General features: G+C 45.0%; 1 protein-coding gene across 3 annotated transcripts in view; it reads left to right on the forward strand.

Annotated features, from left to right (window-relative positions):
* Positions 1 to 18533, forward strand: part of arid1ab (AT-rich interactive domain 1Ab) — a 64443-nt gene that overhangs the window by 31105 nt on the left and 14805 nt on the right. For 2 of the 3 annotated variants that reach the window (XM_032535065.1, XM_032535063.1), the window contains 2 exons: positions 1807 to 2529; positions 4199 to 4315. In XM_032535065.1, the coding sequence (XP_032390956.1) occupies positions 1807 to 2529; positions 4199 to 4315 (840 nt within the window). The remainder of the gene's footprint in view (positions 1 to 1806; positions 2530 to 4198; positions 4316 to 18533) is intronic. The other variant, XM_032535064.1, reaches the window with a different exon arrangement.

The following is an 18533-nucleotide window of genomic DNA, read 5'->3' on the forward strand; positions in this document are numbered from 1 at the left end:
GAAAATCACATTATCTGGGACGCAATATCTGGAAATTAATATAATGGAAGGTATTATTCAGGTTAGAGAGAGAGACAGGCTGCCCAAACTTTGTAGGGTGGAAGACAAACATGTCAATATGACTGAAGTTTGTACAGCATGCCCTAGATTTGGAAAAAAAATTGTGAAAAGACTGAAATTAAGGTTAGCATAAACTTTAAGAAAAATCTAAGAGGGTGCAGTTGTTTCCCTGGATTTAGTCTAGTTAGACACACAATGACCCAGCTGCATGTCATTTGGCTCAAATCCTCCCACTTACATTGACTCAGGCACGTTAGAGAGCAAGCAAAGTATTTAGACAGTGAGACATTTTGAAAATAAAACTTGTTTTGCTTAAATAGCTGATCTTTCTGCTATTACGAAAAACTAATTTGGCTGTTTATAGCATTATGTCTTTTAATGTGATACAAACACCAAATAATAATTTTGACTATGTATTGGTATGTAATTTACGGTAGTGTAAGGTGCTGGAATAAGCTTTAAAATGGACCTTGAAAGTGCCTGAAAAGGGCCTGGAGTAAAGGTGTACGAACCCTGTCTAAAGAACAAAGCTATTGGAGAGCCCAGCCAGACCAACATGTAGCATCTTCTCCACCTGGAAACAAAAAAACAAAAATCGACTCAAGAAAAACGACTAAACGAGAGCAAACCCTCAACCTTTTCGCTGTCTGGTTTATTTTCACGGCGGAAAGCAAACGTTGTGGGAAATTCAGGTTGTGTGTTTGGGCCCAGTGGGCAGCACTTTCCGACAGCGCCGTCCAATTGAAAACCTCAAACATCCAGTTTGCCGTCGCTACTTCCTTATAGCTCGGAATAAGACCCTTCTTGAACTCTCCCAGCCAGCCAGTCGGCCCTAACAGACAAATGCATGCAGGGAATCCCGTCGAGTCAAGCCTTTTCTTCCACGGCCGCTGTCTGTGGTCTTGTGCCCATTGTGTGGTGTGATTATCTCATACTGGCCTGCCTGGTGTCTGACCATGGACTCGATAAGTGCCCTGCAGAGAAGGAAACGGCTTCCCTCCCTTTGTCAGACAGATACAATACAGCCACTTCATGTTGTTTTAAATGTGTGGCAATTCTTTACTATCTTGTATTCTCTTTGAATTCTTGAGTAGCTGAGAACCCTCCCAAAACAACGTGGCTTTTTTTTTCCTTTCTATTTTTTTTTTTTTTTCCTCTGTGTTTCCTCACAAGGTCAGCACTTTCTCCTTCCATGCTCCTTGAGGGTAATGAAACAAAATCGCTGTATTGAAAGGCTTTCCGCGCGCAGGGTCGGACAGAATATGAAAAGCCTCCGATTGAAGTTCAAGGAGATGAAGTCAAAACTCAATTTTTATTTTCACAGCTGTAATTTAAAGAGATACACGGCTGAATTCCAACACTTGGATGGTTTTTCTTACGCTCTTTGCCTTACTTTTCTCTCTCACCGACACAGAACAGTTGTCTTTCCCTTTTAATCTGTGAGAATGATGAAGAGATGCTCTGATTACTCCGCTGAGAACCAATGGTAAAAACAAATCAAAGAGGTGACTTTGAATATTGGGTTATTTTTATATATTTTTTGCAGCTTTAGAAAGGATCCTGTCAGTGCACAGACTGTATTCAGGTAGTGATTGATATTCTACAGAGGGACTGGGGATAGTAAACCTGCAGTAAAAGAAAGCTGTTTATGTTCAGAGGCACTTCAACTGTGCTGGGTTATATTTACTCGCAAATCTCTTCCGCTATTGTTGATCCTGACCATTCTTTCTATTTTTTAACGTCTAGATGTCAGCCTATGGACAACAAGGACCTGGCGGCTACAGCCAGCAGAGCCAGGGCTACTATGGTCAGCACGGCACCCCCACTCACCCTGGCCAGCAGCAGCAGCCTCCTTACACTGGTCAGCCCCAGGGCAGCTCTGGACCTTCCTACCCCCAGCAGGGCCATGCTTCGCAACCTTCTGGCCAGCACGGGCAGCCTGGACCCCCCTACCAACAATCCCAGGGCCCCCATGGACCTCCTCCAGGGCAGCCCCCATATAGCCAGCCCCCACAGTCCCAGCCAGGACAGCCACCCTACGTCCCTTCACAGCAGCAGCAGCAGCCTCAACAGCAGCAGGGACCAGGTACCCAAAGTCAGCCGGGCCCTCAGGGCCAGCCTGGTTACCAACAAGCCCCCGGACCAGGGCAGCCACCACAGCAGCAGCAAACCCAGCAGCAGCAAGCGGCCCCCCAACAACAACAGCAACAACAACAGCAACAACAACAACAACAACAGCAACAACAACAGCAACAACAACAACAGCAGCAGCAGCAACAACAACAACAACAACAACAACAACAACAGCAGCAACAACCAGGAGGTCCGTCTCCTCAAACCCAGCAACCTCCAGGTCATGGCCAGCAGGGTCAACCATCACCTTACTCACAGACACCCCCCCTGCAGCAGCCACCACCACAACAACAGCAGCAGCAGTCACCATATCAGAGGTTCCCACCCCCTCCACAGGTAATGCCGCTACACAGAACTCTGTTAGCACATGTGAGCTATAATGTGATTGCTGTCCATCTGTGCTTCCACTAGACTAGACTAGACTAGTTTTCAATCCGATCGTTTATAGATCTCAACGTTCCCGACCGCACTTGAAGGCGGCAAAAGATGGAGAGAAAAGAGACTGAGCTTTGTTGTTAACACTCAGCTGTTAGACAAACTCCTGGGCAGTTCGGTGCTTGTGTTTTTTTTGTTTGTTTTACCCCCATACTGTTTAAAAACTATCTTGCGGCAGCAATAGAGGCAGTGGTGTTTCCTGTTTCCTGTACTCTACCACCGCATCAAAACCAAACTGACTAGTCTAATTGCTGGTTACATGATTGGCCACCGCAGCGTGACGTCTCTCAAAAAAGTTGCCTCGGCGTCCACTTATCGCCGCAGGCCACTGCAATTTTTTTCCTCACCCCCGCTGCAGCCTAAACGCACTACACCCATTCAAAATGAAAAATGGAAAAATGGGGGATGGAAAAACCTGCGTTTTCGGCGCACCGTCAGGCGGCCGACGCAGGCTGTGAGAATGCAGACTTACTGTTTGCAGCAGGAGATTCCAGGGCCGACCCACGCTCACTCTGCATTTGCTGTGCTCCATCCGTGCTCTATCAATCTATGCCTCCCTTCCAACGTTAATGCAAACTGTCCTGTAGCTGCTTCACAGTAAACACTTTCCAGTCCCTCAATGTTTCATGCCTTTCTGAGGCATATTTGACAGTGTTCTGTAATAGACGATTAAAGTCATTATTTGCACTTAGTTTTCCATAGCTGGTCCAAAGTAATGCTGTGAGTATATGGAAGGCTTATTAAATGAATAGTCTGTATTGATGACGTTTCATTTATGGGATAGTTCTGGTGCCACCGGAGGTCCTGCCAGATGTCCCTCACCTTCTGCTTCCGTAGCGTTGGCATTCTAAACTCCGGTGGAGTCAAGAAACATCTTCCGAGCTAGAACCGACATAAATTGTCTATTTTTTGGGTAAAATTATCATCGTACACTAGATAGAGTTCCAGATCTCGCCTCCCTACGTACTCGTTTTCCACCAAATCAAGTTCTGTCCCTCTGCTATTTTGCAGCGGCGCTGCCCAACACTTAGCGCCGCCCAGGACAATTGTGATTGTTTTAAAGAAATTCCAATAAAGCAGAGCACGTTTTTCTCCCATCCGGGATGTTGTGTGGACTAGCCAGACCCTCCTCCGCAGCCCTGTGGCGATAGGTCTCGCAATGCGAGACTGAATTAATAGTAAAAACCATGAGATGTAAGACCATGCAACACAACAACTCCCGCATTACATGGGAGATAAGCTTTGCGGTTCAGTTTAGATTGTTGGAGGGAAAAAAACACTGGAATAAAATGAAGATAAACCCACAAGCGAGCCACTCAAATAGCTGTAAAGTAGACGATGCCTTTTCCTAGCCATGTCTCATCTATGGTGACCCAGACATGCCAAGCAGGAAGTATTTGAATCCCTGGTTGCTCATGGCACAGCACACTACATTTATCCAGACCAGTGGAGATCTGTTTTTTGTGTTATATTGCTATACATTGCAAAGAGCCAATAAGCAGCAGCTTGATTTTGGGATTTTAAAAGTATGGGATCCATCATATTATCTCCTTCTTGTCCCCATAATCAGGAACTCTCCCAGGATTCCTTTAGCTCCCAGTCCAGCGCTCCTCCATCCAACCAGCCCATGGCTTCCAACAAGAGCAGTCAAGAAGACGGCATGCAGGCCCGGCCATCCAGTCTGCCGGTGAGCCCGCCTTCTCTTCATTTAACATCTGACTTGTGCTCGTTGTAGCTGCTTCCGAGGTCAATGTAGCGGCTTCGGTTGATTAATGGACGCGATCTGTTACGGGTGTCACGCCACGCCGCCGTGTACTCCGTTCGTCCCTGCACTCAGTGAAATGCGAAAGTAGCAGAGCACAATGCTGCAGAATGAAATGTAAAGGGGAAACACTGGAGGCAGCAGCTGAATATGCTAGCTACTGTTGCCAAGGCCGACCCCAAATAACCAACACATTTAGCAAGCGCAAAATTGATACGACACAACAGACAAAAGGCTGACAACTGCCACTGTTGAATGTTATCTTATCTGCCAATGGGCCAATAGCCGTCAACATGGCACATATTGGCCATTACTGATACAGATTCCATAAGGGTGGCACTCTTTGGACTCAGGATTCTTAAGTGAGTCCAATGTTTTTCAGCCGCCCCTAATGGTTACCACCAGTCGTTCCCTCTTAATAATAAATTGCACTGTGCGTACTTTGCAATCGCTTGACTACCAAACGCTTGAATTCAGCAGCACCAATCTATTCAGAGCAATGTGGTGGACATGTTATGTCTTTTAGAGCTTTAACTACTTTGGGTATTGCAGGCTTTACTAGAGAACTGTCAATAGTCAGTACTTTAAACTGCGGACAGTGGTGGATTCCCAGCAGGAATGCCTGCTTAATAGGGCTGCACGATATTAGGAAAAGCTCTTTTCAATTGCGATATGATTCATGATATTGGGAGGGAATGATCATCTTTGTATTATTCTCATTTTCATTGAAAAATATATTTTAAAAAATGATGATGTGTGATTCTATTTTTTTAAGATTTTTTGCGAGGATCTTTTTCTTTAGTCTGCAGGATAGGATTTGTAGGCCGGCACGTCTCTGCATCACCACAATACTTAATTTTAGAATGGTTTGACACGTATTTGGCCTTTTTATAAAATATTGCACCAGTTCATACTGCGATTTCTATAAAATTGCAATTAATTGTGCAGCCCTACTGCTTAATCACTGACATGTTAGGGGATAATCAAGTATGAATAAAATTCCAAGTTATCCTAAGATAATTATGTTTTCTTAGTTGGCATATAGAAATGTACTCGACCCAATATCTGGAAATGAATGGCAGTAAGGACTTACATTTAGGGTGTGAACGAAGCTTTGGAAGTAGGGATGCCTACTGCCATCTTTTTAATGTAGACACCCTTCTCTGCTGCCTCTGACTTCAACATACACACAACAACGAGCTGATGCCAAGAGTGAGTAAAGGGTGTTCAAGCAGTGCAGGTTTCTACTGACGTGTTGGAAAAGAAATTCTGAAATGGGGGGGGGCATTTCTGCCAGGAAAAGGATTGTTGAAAGTGAAGTGTAGAACTGGCGTCCGATAGCCCTGTGGCTAAAACAAAGGTGAGAGGGAACACCACACCCTCCCCCTCCCCGTTACAGAGGTGTCTCGCTGTAACACGTTGCAGTTTCCATGGCAGTGTTTATAGGTCAGACTGCGGAGCTAACCTCATTATGAGCCTCAGGGAAGGAGATTGAGAAATGAGATCATTAATGAGAGAGAATGAAAGTGAGAGAGCGAAGTCTGTGGCGATGGGGGGGGGAGAGATTGTGGGAGTGCAAGCAAATAACTTCAAATAGTGTGAGTGATTGGTTGGAGTGGGAGATGCTGAGGGGGGGGGGGGGGGGGGGGGGGGGGGGGGGGTGAGAGGCTGCGCTGTTGATGCCAGTAGGGCATGCACTCAGGATGTGTTTCCCTCCTCTTTTATTTATTTCTCTTATTTATGTATACATCTCTCTGCGGGCTCTGCCATTGGCCGAGCAGGCCAGGCCGCGGCTATTTTTATTAATTTCCCTCCGACTTCTCGGGGATTCCCCATTGGTGCTTTGCGATTGGTTGCGAGAACCATTAATCTGGCTAAGGTAGAGATGAACTGATTCTCTTTCTCCTCCGCTTGCCCTTCTTCCCCTGTGGAGTGCACAGGACACTGTGTGCAGATTAGACCATTCTAGGTGCGAGTATAACCCTGAGAGCCTGGGTCTTAAAACTTTTATATGTGGAAAATGAAGCTATCTAGATAACCAGACTTACATGGCACAAACTCTGCCACAATGCAGAAAGCTCTATCTAATAAGACTGAGATGCTGCTGTTTGCTAAATTCGTTGTTGAGAAGAGGATCCGTGGCTATGAAGTCTTCTTTAACCCTGTCGTATATCTGTTGATGTACTCTGAATTAGCAGTAGGGCTGAGGGCTGATTGTCAGAACCCTTCACCTTTGTGGTACCAGCTGAAAGTCTGTCAAGTGTCAGTGACAGGAATTCATGTTATTCTCTGTTCTGTTTTTTTTTTTCTTTCTTCTTTTTTTTAATGTTAAAGTCAGCGCCCCAAAGGCACAACTGAGCCGTCCTTCCATTCAATACACTCTTGACTCTGACTTCACTAAGCGTTTAAAAAAAATACACCTAGAGAGGTAACAAACCAAAGGGAGTCGTGCATCACACACGTGTCTCAAAGTAAATGTGTAATATGTTAAGATGGAAGTGTCTGTTGTGTGACAGATTCAAATTCAATTTTTTTTTTTTCCAGAAGTGCTTTATGCTATTTTAGTATTATTAGGCCGCTGCAGAAGGACTCAGCCTACATGGGGAACAGGCTCTTATTGGGTGAGCTAGAGGTCGCCCCAAACTGGGCTGTCTTTGTAGTAGAATGGTACGATCCTTTTTTTTAAAAATTTTTTTATTGTTGCTACACGGCCAGAGACTACAGAGGAAAGGCCTGTGCTATTGATGTACAGAATACCAGCTGAGATCAGTTACATTGTTTTTTGAACCAGGGAAACAGTTTTCCGATTATCTTATGTGCCTACATAATTGCAAAAGGTTTCTCCAATGTTTTTTAAAATGATATGAGATTAGTGAACATTAGATGAATGGTTGCAGATAATGGGCAATGTGGATATTGCATTAAAGACCAGATTAGCTGGTATTCTGTCTATAATGGAGTATGGAAATTTGTAAGTGACCCCAACCTTTTGACCGGTAGTGTATATTGTATGAAATTAAGTTGCATATTAAACTGGGCCTATGTGTAGGGTGCATCCAACCTTTAAACATACCTTTTTTATGCACAGAATGCTAAGCGTTTAAAATAACCTAATTATTGTTGTGGGGAAAAAACTTAGCCTTATGAATGTTTTCATTTTAATATGCGGCCCAGTGAATCCTCAGGATGAACTGGATCTGTGGATGGCTGCCTTAGTGACAACCTTACATAGGCCAGTAAGCGTATCATGTGGGGGTTCATATTTGCTAATAATATGTTGTTTTCATTGGACAAAAAATTAACAATAATTTGGTGGCCCCCTAGCATTGACTCTGATGACCCCCTGTTGCGGATCCCTGCATTGGAGGAAAACATATATCCACATTTTGATTATTTTGGGCGGGTTTACTAAGAATATCTTTTGCAGGCCTTGAGAAGTTTTGCTATTCTTTTGTTAAATAGAAAGAGGGATGATTATTTGGAAAACCCCCCTGTATAATTCTAACCAGTGTCAAATGGGTATTGGTACTGAAACTCTGAACATTTTTTTGCAATTCAAGTTGTACCCAGCCCTAATGAGCTGATTATTAGCTCACCAGCAAGCTCATTGTCTCATTAACAAGCAAGTAAATCACAAAAAAAGTGTCTTAGCCTATAAGGCATCATATTTTCTATATGATTTTATTTCTTTTTTATTATTCATTCATCTGTTAAATGATAAACAGTTATTGCATTGATTGGTTCAGAAAAGGTGATCAGGACTTAATACCTATTTGCTTGGCTAGCTTGTATCATATTTGGTGGTGAAATGTAAAAGTACATTTACTCACGTACTGTATTTAACTACAAATGTTGAGGTACGTGACTTTTTATGTCACTTTCTACTTCTACTCCACTACATTCATTAATTTACAAATGAAGCACAGAGCACATATAAATTAAACTACCCAACAACACACAGTCCTACAAGTCTTTCTGAAATGATTAGACCACTAAACGCTGAGTTGATTGACAGAACTGTTTGGATCGTTTCCAGTTTCTAAAATGGGAGTACTGTTAATACTGTAAGTATGTTTCCTTGATGATACTTTCATACTTTTACTTAAGTAACATTATCATTGCAGGACTTTTACTGTAACAGAGTATAGCGTTTTACAGTGTGGTATTAGTACTTTTACTTTACTAAAGGATCTAAATACTTCTTCCACCACTGATCATAATAAGCAAAGAAACCAAGTTTTCCAAATTATAGTACACCTGAGAAGATGTGTTTGTTTTGCGAGCACCTGCCGTGATTTGTACAGACGCCTCTGTTTTAATCTGCCTCAGAAAATGTTTGAATCCCAATCCAACGGCGGCTGAGTTGTAAGCGCTATTTAGCTACTTTAGTAGCTTTCACACAGAGCCAGCCAGACATCACCTCATCCAGAGCACAGATGGGTCTGTTTGAGCCAGGTGCTAAAAACCCCAGCGTCTGTCAGGGCTGCCGTCGCACTGGGACTAGAGGAGTACAGGAGGCTCAGCTCCTGCTGGAAGGTGCAGGTAGGAAAGCAACAGTCAGCCTGAGAAAAGGGATGGGGGATAAGAGGAGGTGGGGAGGGAGGAGGGAGGAGGGCGGGGGGATAAACAGGCAGCCGCAGTGGAACTAGCTGAGCAGGTTGAGCTGGTTCTTGGCTCCCGGACACAAATGCACAGTTCAACTGTTGAGCACTTACCACGCTGTTGGTTCCCCAGACCTGCTGTTGTCTTTATGGAAAACCTCTTTGCACGTGTAGTCATGTAGCTGATGCTAATCTGAACCAACTTACAGTGAGTACAGCACAATAAGCAATGGAACTGGAAAGCAGTAGTCTGTGTTTTAAAATAATAGCTAATGATGTCGTTTCTAGGAAAGAAAATGAATCAAGAGCTAAGAGGAAGTTGAAAAAGAAAGACCTTTTTAGTACTTTTCTCTCTCAAATGCGTCACATCATTGATTCTGTTTTTAATGACCAACCATAGTTGCTGGTTAAAGGGGCACTCGGCCCAATTTTACACATCACCGATTTCACTATTCACTGTAGTGTCCTCTGTGGCTCTGGAAAAGAGTTTTTTTTAAGTTTAAAAAAGTAACTGATAGTGTCATCAGGGTTATCTCAGTTTGGGCTTAAGATCTGATATATTTAGTACAAATCCTGCATTTAAAAAACAAAAGGTGTGGAGTTGGACAGATGTGAGTTTAGGGGGAACGGATTTAATAATCTGGATCGATATGTCAATTCAATCCTCAATGATCCAATACTATCCATACAGAGTAAATATATGATGCGCCTTTATTTTGAAATTCCCATTTTCTATAAATATGTAATATAAATGTGAGTGATTGTGGTGGCGTATCGGTCGCAGGCCCCTGAATGGAATCAACATCGTATTATGGCAGACGTTGTGATAAAAGTAAACATTCTGTTATTGTCCAAAGAATCAATATGATACTGTATCCTGATAAAACGTGGCTTACACCCCTAGTATATACTACAAGTTGGATTTTCATTGTTTTCATTGGCTCTAGCCAGGTTAGCCATTGTTAGCAATGCCAGTTCATAACAACATATTAAGCTGTTTTTTGTGCATACAGACAGCGTAACATGTCCACAGAGAGAGTATAAACAACACTGCGTGTACGACAGAAGTGCTTAGAACTGTATGTTACTACAGCTTTCACAAATGTTGCTGCACTGGGCAGCCATGTTGGATTTTTGGCTCAGGGTACTCGGTGGTTGGTTGAAAATCCAAAGTCAGGGGTCGTGTTTCCGACTTCGACCTCCTGAAATTCTGAGTTCCAAATACAAATGGAGCGCATTAATAGGAGACAGGGAAGGTTTCATGAAAGATGCTGTGGAGTTGCATTATGGGACATGTAGGGTCCTGTGTTGGTGGAGCTTGACTCACGCTAAGGGCTAAAAGTCAGGATATCTCAGCCCCCTCTGCTTTGATTTTCACCATTCTTTTTTAACCTGTTGTTATCGCAACATTGCTGCAGCACCCCTTTAATGACCAAACTAGCTATTCACATTCAGTGCTGCTCCCGTTTTTTGGGGGTCGGCCATCTCAAGCTAAGTCATGTTAGCAGCACCAATGTGTTCTAGCTCAGTTCAATTTAATAGTGAATCCAGTGTGTTTGTCATTATCACCAGAACCCCTTGTATTCATCATATCACTCCTGTTCCTCAGCAGCTTCATTGGCTCCCGGTTAAATACCGCATTGATTATAAGATCCTGCTTTCCCGCTGCTCTCTACCTCACTGATCCCGTTCACATCAAGTCACCCACCCGTACTCTCAGGTCTTCCACTTCCAAACCCCTCGCTCAACCCTCCGCCTGTTTGACCACCTCTGGGCTTAGAGAATTCAGCCGCTCAGCCCTCTGCATCTGGAACTCTCTTCCGCCAAATATCTGCAACACTGACTGTCTTTCCAGTTTCAAAACCCCCTCAAAACACACCTTTTTAAACTGGCTTATTCTCTTTGATCCTTGTATATTTGTTCAAATCAATTGTTGGTCTGATTTTGCTTTGTAAATATGCCCTGTACCTTTGTTATATATTTTTTAACTTAGTACATTGTTTTTTCTTGTTAGGAGACCTTTAGTGCTTTCAAAGGCGCCGAAAAAAATGGAATATTATTATTATTTAGGGAAGAGAATTGAAATCTCCTACCAGCCTCCTGCAGAAGTAAAGTAGAGTGTTCGCTGTCTTTGCTTTCATACTCCCTGGAAGTGACACTTCCTCTCCATGTCAACCCATAAGAATGGAAATAACTACCAGACCACTACCAACCTCCCTCCCTCCCTCCCTCCCTCCCTCCCTCCCACCTTTCCCCTTCTCTTTAAAAAACCCCAGCAAATCTCCTTGTCCTTTCCCAGGTCTTTCGTACACCCTTTCTCCGCTGTGGGGCTAATCCGACTCGGAGCCGCCCACTGGTTGTGATGCTCCTTTTTTCTGATGTGTCTGAATGTGCTCCGGACTTGAGAAGGAAGGTCACATGTTGGTCACACACACACTCACGCCTGAGTTTGTTTTTCCTTCCCTCCTTCCCCCTGTTCATCTCGCCTTTCCACATAAGAGGCTTCATTTGGAGTGGGTTTGATGGAATGGCCAATTCTGTGCGTTGTCTTCTTCATTGGTGTCACAAATGTATGTTTGCCTTTTAAACTGTGTTGTAATGAAGTAGACTCTGTAAGATTGTTGTAAGCCCTACTTAAGATGAACAACTTAAAAATTAGTGGTGGAAATCACAGAGGCCTCACGATAAAACATCATTAAACATATTGCAATATTCTGCAATATATTGCAATTTTATTATTTCTTCCCAATTTCAAATGATGTCCCCAAAAGGAAACTTTGTCAACATCTGTTTCATCTAAAAAGAACAATTTCTCTGTTTGTTCATCTCACTTTCATTTTATTGCTGCAAAATGGGATTGTCAAGCAGACTGACCAACGCATACATAATAATAGATCAATACTTGGCTTCTGTGTATTGATACAGTATTGTCACTGAAAATATTGCAATACTATGCTGTATCGATTCCCCCCCTTGAACAAAGCATGTGGTAGGGCTGCCGATTATGAAAAAATTCCTTATAACAATAATTTGTCAATATTGTAATATTTCAAACATGATTACTCATTGACTTTTGGAAATTTGTTGCAAGTATTGAACTTTAAAGAAACGGTGAAATCACAGAACTGTGACATTTTCCTTAATACGCTTCCCCTTTTGAACATTCAGAACACAAGGACAAAATAAATAATTTACCCACAAAAATGTGATGTGCAAAATGACCGTTTTTGCCCCATCAGTTTTTGTGATCATTAGGAGCTGAAATCGTAAATTTCAATCACTTGCACAGCCCTAGTATGTGGTAGATGAGAGGCTTCTCTGTCACGTCATTTGAATGATAAAAGGCATACATTCTTGCTTTCTTCTCAGTTGACTCTTAATTTAGTGGTGGCCGTGCTTTGACTGCAGGTCCTAGTGTTCTCACCTTTTTAAATTTAGTACTGCACGTGTGCCTATCAGGACCCCACCCTTGCATGCATTCAGTCTCATCCAGTGTATTTGCAAAGCCCAGGGACCACCCACATAACAACAACAGCCCCCCTCTCCCCCTCTAATGACCTTTAATGTTATGTGCCAGGCCTCCTGATCTGGCACCGAGGGATCTTCCAGTCTTGGTGCTGATCAACTCTGAGTCCCCCCCCCCACCCACCCACTCCCCTCCTGCAATTCCCATTCCCCGCTCAGCCCAGCCCAGCCCAGCTCTGCTCTCCTGCTGCAGCTAAGCTTGTTTTTGCGACATAGCTCTGGAGCAATCAGCCTGACAAGGCCGGCCCACTTTTTTTCCTCTCCTACCCAGCCCAACCCCCTCCTTGCCTTTCTCAATGTTACACTCTGTTTTTTTGCTGCATTTCTCTCCTTTCTGTGTATATATATATATTTTATATATATATTTTTTCTCACTCTGCCTCTCTCTCGTTCCTCTTTCTGTTTATATTCTCGTTTTTCTCTCTCCCCCCTGCGCCCCCCCCCCCCCCCCCCCTCCTTCCCTTCCTCGTTCTCTCTCTTCTCTCAGTAAATCAGCTTTCATAACCGCTGTGCCGCGCAGCCTTGTTTTGCGAAGCTCTGACGCTGACGTTTCAGCAACCCGGGGCCAGTTTCCTGTTGCTATTCTGGGGCCCTTGCTTCGCTTGTGTACATGCCTTATCCGATTCCAGGGCGCTCTCTCACTCGCTCTCACTCCCCCTCCCTCCTCCAGCTCGACTGTTTCTCTCCTCTTGCTCCCTTTCTGTCTCACCCCTCTTTCCTCTATGTGATTTTTAATTAATGTACTTGAGAAATTCAATCTGCTGACACAGTGTGTGTTTTGCGTTTGCTTCAGTGAATTTTTCTCAGCGCGCTAAAACCCAAGCCCTGTTTTGCTCTTGTGGAAACACACACCACACACCACACACACACCACACACACACACACACACACACACACACACACACACACACACACACACACACACCACACAAACACACACTCTCACTCTCCCTCCCCTCCCCTCTGCCTCCATTCTGCTGGGTCTAGCAGTTTTGCAGCACAAAGACGTGTGGCTGACTGCAGCACTGTCTGTCCTCTGCTTCTCCTGCTCTCGCTGAACAAGCTGCTGAGCCTGGATGGATGAAACTGGGCCTCACAATGAAATTATCTCTCACTCTATGAAATAACCTCTATATTATTCCCCCCCCCTCCCCCCACACACCTCTCCGTTTATTCGCCGGCAGTGTAGTTGCTTTGTAGCGCCCCCTAGACGCCTTATACAGTAGGAGGGGAGGGGCGTTGCTACTCTGAAGGCGAGCAACTGCTGTAGGGTCTGGAGGACTCCCAACCCAGCAACCCCCCCCCCCCCCCCAACTCACCCTAGCCCCTCCAGTCCCTTTGCTCTCCGTATCCCAGCACCCCTCACCTCGGGCTGGGCAGCTGCCTGCCTCACTTGGGCATCTGTGCGCTGCCCTGGGACTCCCTGCTACTATTGTGATCTCTACAAAAGGCCCCCCACGCACACACCATCTCCCCATTATTCACAGCAATCAGGCCGCCGCCCCTCCTCACCCTTCACCACCTCGCTTCATCTACTCTGTGTTAGCTACACACAGACTGCTGCAGTGTTTATGTGCCTTGCACATCCCCCTTTTTTGTTACCCCCACAGAGAAGCTCAATTAGGCAAATGTGGAGCATTTAAAGAAAGAACTCCCTACGTATTGATTAAGATTCATAGTTTGCCTTTATTTTCTTTTTTGACTGCAAGCCTGTATCAAACAGGAATGTTAAGCAGAACAGTATTGATCCGTGTCAAATGAATAGAATTTTTTTTATACTTTAGCAGTAAGAGACTCTGTTTCTGAATTATGCTGGTTCACTCTTTCATCTTGAACTTTTTTTTTTTTCATCCTTCCCACGTGGTGGCTGCCGGTGATGAAGTAGCAGTGTAATGATAATCTCTGGGGAGCTGCAGGCAGCTCTGTGGAGGTAGTAGACATTGTGTCTGTGGCACTGATACTCCAGACAAGATATCTAACCCCAGCAGGGTGCTCCCAGGCCCCGAGCATTGTGTCACCCTACTGGCATGTTTACTATCCATGCTTGTTGTTTGCCTACCTCCTTGGAGAAATGAGATAACAGAACTCAGACAAGGTAATGCCATCCACTGAGTAGTTTTTGAGCCATATGCTCAACGCCTCATATCTACAGCATTGTGTGGATTGGGTCAGAGTTGCATGGTGCACCTTTAGGTGGCTCCAACTGTGTATAGAGAATTTCTCGTCAGCTTGTGCTGTATGTGAAGCCCTGTAATGGCTGCTGCTGTATGAGGCAGGGGCCTGCCTCGCTTCTCCTCCTTTTCACCACTTCTTCCCTCATTGTGGGATGGGAGTGCCCCCTTATGGTTGAGCTCAGCCCTGCAAACCTCGAGCCAGGGCTGGAGCTGCCTCTCTCCAAGCCATCGGTGGACATCCTGGAAGCTCCACGTAGCTCGCAGCAGCCCCTCGTAGCTCGCCACAGCCCCTAGATGCAGGTGGAACCCTCTGGGCAGGTGGCCGGGGTGTCGGCAACACCCACCTGTCCGTCTTCTTGGCCGATGCCTGTACATTTCCTGCTCTCAACCCACGGTACTTCTTGACAGAGTCATTAACAGGTGGTTTCATAGACCAGACAGCCTTACTTTTTTGTTTGTCTGAGCGCGTACAGTCTTTCTGTCATCTGTGTGTGTGTGTGTGTGAATGAAGTGCTCCGATAATGGTCTAGGGATAATTATGCTTCTGGTTTTAAGTCAAGTCAGCACGTTCAGAAGGCTGGCTGAGGCTGAGAAAGAGATGAGAATCCCCTCTTTAGAAACTGTGCAGAGAAGATTTCACTTGATCTAAACACTTTAAAGGGAAGAGATTGCTTTTCCCATGACCCTGTTTTATGACAATATCAAAAGCCCACTTTGCCCTGAATGAGCGGTGAATGTGCAGCGCTGGAGTGTTCTCACTGACGAGGTCATCGCCACACGTACACCTAAACAATCGGGCTCAGGAAAGGCGGCGAAGGAGTTCCGAGATGTAGCGGTTTGGTGTTTGTCCACTCTGTGTGTCAGTGTGCGTGTCTCTGTCCTGTCAGTGCATAAGGCCAGTAGGCTGAGTGAGTAATTAAAGCGGGGGTGGGGGGGCTTTGGTGCGTCTGCGTTTCCTGTAACAATGACGGGCTGCTTCTTTTGTAGTAGCTGACTGCACCGTGACCCTGCCAGACACACACACACACACACACACACACACACACACACACACACACACACACACACACACACACACACACACACACACACACACACACACACACACACACACACACACACACACAGAGAGAGAGAGCAGGGGGGAGGGACTGTGCCGGCTCTAATGTGTCAACCACGTGGATCACAGTAACCATGGCAGCCCTTGAGATGCAGCCATTTGTTTCCCCTTCCTATCCTCTATCTCCCAACCCCCCCCTTTCTTTCTTACTCCTCCTTACTTCCTCAGCTAGTATCTCGCCACAGAGGATGTGTTAGCATGTGTGCAAGCCAGTCGGGAGTGAGTGAGCGTCCCTCCTCCACCTTATGTTCTGTTTAGCATCTGGAGGCCAGAGAATAAGGAAGCTTGCCAACCAGGCGGTTGGTGAGGTCTGAGAATGACAGAGAAGAGTGGGTCAGGGAGAGTGTGTGGCTGAGGGATGAACTCTGCCCCCCCCCACCACCACCAGATCTAGTTACACTACTGGCCAGAGTCACACATTCCAGATACGTTTCATTATCTCAGGGCCGCTACGCAACCTCTCTTCTCCCACTTTCTGTTTCTCCTAACCTACAAAAAAAAAGAAATCGGCTGGCTTGGCAGACTAATGGCTTTGGTTGGGCTTGATTGATTCAGTGAAGTAATCTGCAAATGGAATACATTAGGACGGCGGAGAGCAGAGCAGATGACTCAGACAGCACAGGCACACTCTGAGGAGCAGTGGAGAATATGGGAATCATGGCAATAGTAAAGACCTTCTGCCATTTTCCACATTCATGAGAAATAATTGCATTAGAAGAAATGTTCTTGGATTTTTTTTTTCTGTTGAATTTTAAACACTGCACTTTGCATACATCTGTTGTTTTTCTGCCTCTCTTCTACCCTCAAACATTATGAACACTGTTGTGCAGTTCTCAGCTCTGAAGTTCCATGTTAGGCAGTGCTTGGGAAAAACACAAAATGGCTGCCATAGAGAGGAGCTTGAAGCTCCACAGAAAGAACTGCAGCTCTCTCTCCTTCTCTCCGCAAATGCAGCTCCCATATCTTCCCCCCTTTCTTGCACGTATAAACAAACAATAAACAACAACACCTAGCGTGTTGTTGTTGTTTATTCTCGTGTCATCAGCTTTTCTAATTGTCATGGACAATGCCGCTGTAACCTTCCTCCGTGCTCATAAACCATCTCGCTCCAACGTAGCCGCCCTGCCGTCCCTCAACTCCTCCTCGTGCCTGATCCATGCCCTCTTCATCATTTGCCTTCTAATAATGAGCGTGTTGAATAGCAGAAGCACACAGCATCAGTATCACCAACCTCCCCCTCCCCCGCCTCCTTCCTCTCCTCTCTCGCTGTCCGGCTTGTGCAGTCAGCAGAACAGGCTGGTGCTGTGCAGTATTGAGCTGGGAAAAATCAATGACTGCAGAGTGGTGTGTGTTAGTGTGGTAGTGTATGTTTGTGTGTGGTGTGTGTGTGTGTGTGTGTGTGTGTGTGTGTGTGTGTGTGTGTGTGGTGTGTGTGTGGGTGGTGTTGTGTGTGTGTGTGTGTGTGTGTGTGTGTGTGTTGGTGTGTGTCATTTGCTTCTGCCTATACCAGGCTGAGGAATCAGAGCTGTCAGTTGTTAGATATTAACGGAATGGTAAAGAGCTCGCCCTCTATGCTGCTTGACATGGCAGGAGTGTGTTTGTATATGTGAATATGTTTTGTAATTATGCATCGGGTGCTGTACTTGTTCCGGTAATATTTTGTCACAAGAAAAACCCCAAATTAGGAATATTTTTTTTTAGTTATTGTTGGTTTACTGTCTTCACTTTGTAGTTTCAATGATGCCAGTTTCTCCAATTAAAAAAAACCCAAGCTATTTTTCCTTTTTCCATTTAACAAAATAAGCCTGAATTAAAATGTTGAAAAAATACTCTCCACTGATTCTGATTTTGAATCCAGTCAAGAATTCGCAGATCCAATCCAAATACTTTGAATTTCTTATTGAAACACAAGACACAAAGCCCTCTGTTATAGAAAGTTGTGTTGATTAAACTGAGACAGCTGATGGGTAACCCTCAGCATATGGGGGCAGCTATAAAAGAATAAAAATAAAACTTTTCCTAAATGAAAATCAATACAGTCTACAATTTGCATTAAGACAATTTAAATCACACACTGTCTTGTCATAGAATAAGTAAACAAGATTACAAATTTGAGGAAGTATTGAATGCTAGTATTTGGCACTTGACAGTTGATCTTGGAGTTCAGCCATAATCTACACTGGATGAGGTTATGGCGGCAGGAGTGATAACGATTGCTTCTCCAACTTTGTCTGGTACATGTTTTTTACTCAACTGATCCTGATTCTGCTTAAATGCCCCCCAAGGGCCCTCGGAGTACCCTGAGCCCCACTTTTAAAGGCTGTTGTTTTTTTTCAAAGGGAAGGGTCCTGCCTTGTTGATGCTTTTTTGGGCTCTCTTCCAGTCTCCTGACTGAAGTGTGTGTGTGTGTGTCTTGTGCAACCGTCCACAGTGACCTCCTGTCGTGGTGCGACTCCCCCGGGCATAACCCCAGACATGGACCCCTGACCTCATTGCCCTGTGGTCCGGGTCAGGGAGAGGTTGATATAGGGGGTGTTTTCCTCGCGGAGACACGTGATGTCTCTGCGCGTTGATCTCTGAAGCTTTGAGTAGGGCAGCTGCTAAAGTGGTCATCGTGGCGGCTGGCCCAGGGCCTTCAGACTGAGCCGTCTGTCAGATGACCGGTCTTGTGATGTCTGAGTGGAGGTGGGGTGGTGCTTGTTGGGAAGGGGCTGGGGGGGGGG

The sequence above is a fragment of the Etheostoma spectabile genome, chromosome 14, assembly GCF_008692095.1.
Source record: "Etheostoma spectabile isolate EspeVRDwgs_2016 chromosome 14, UIUC_Espe_1.0, whole genome shotgun sequence".
Taxonomy (NCBI): domain Eukaryota; kingdom Metazoa; phylum Chordata; class Actinopteri; order Perciformes; family Percidae; genus Etheostoma; species Etheostoma spectabile.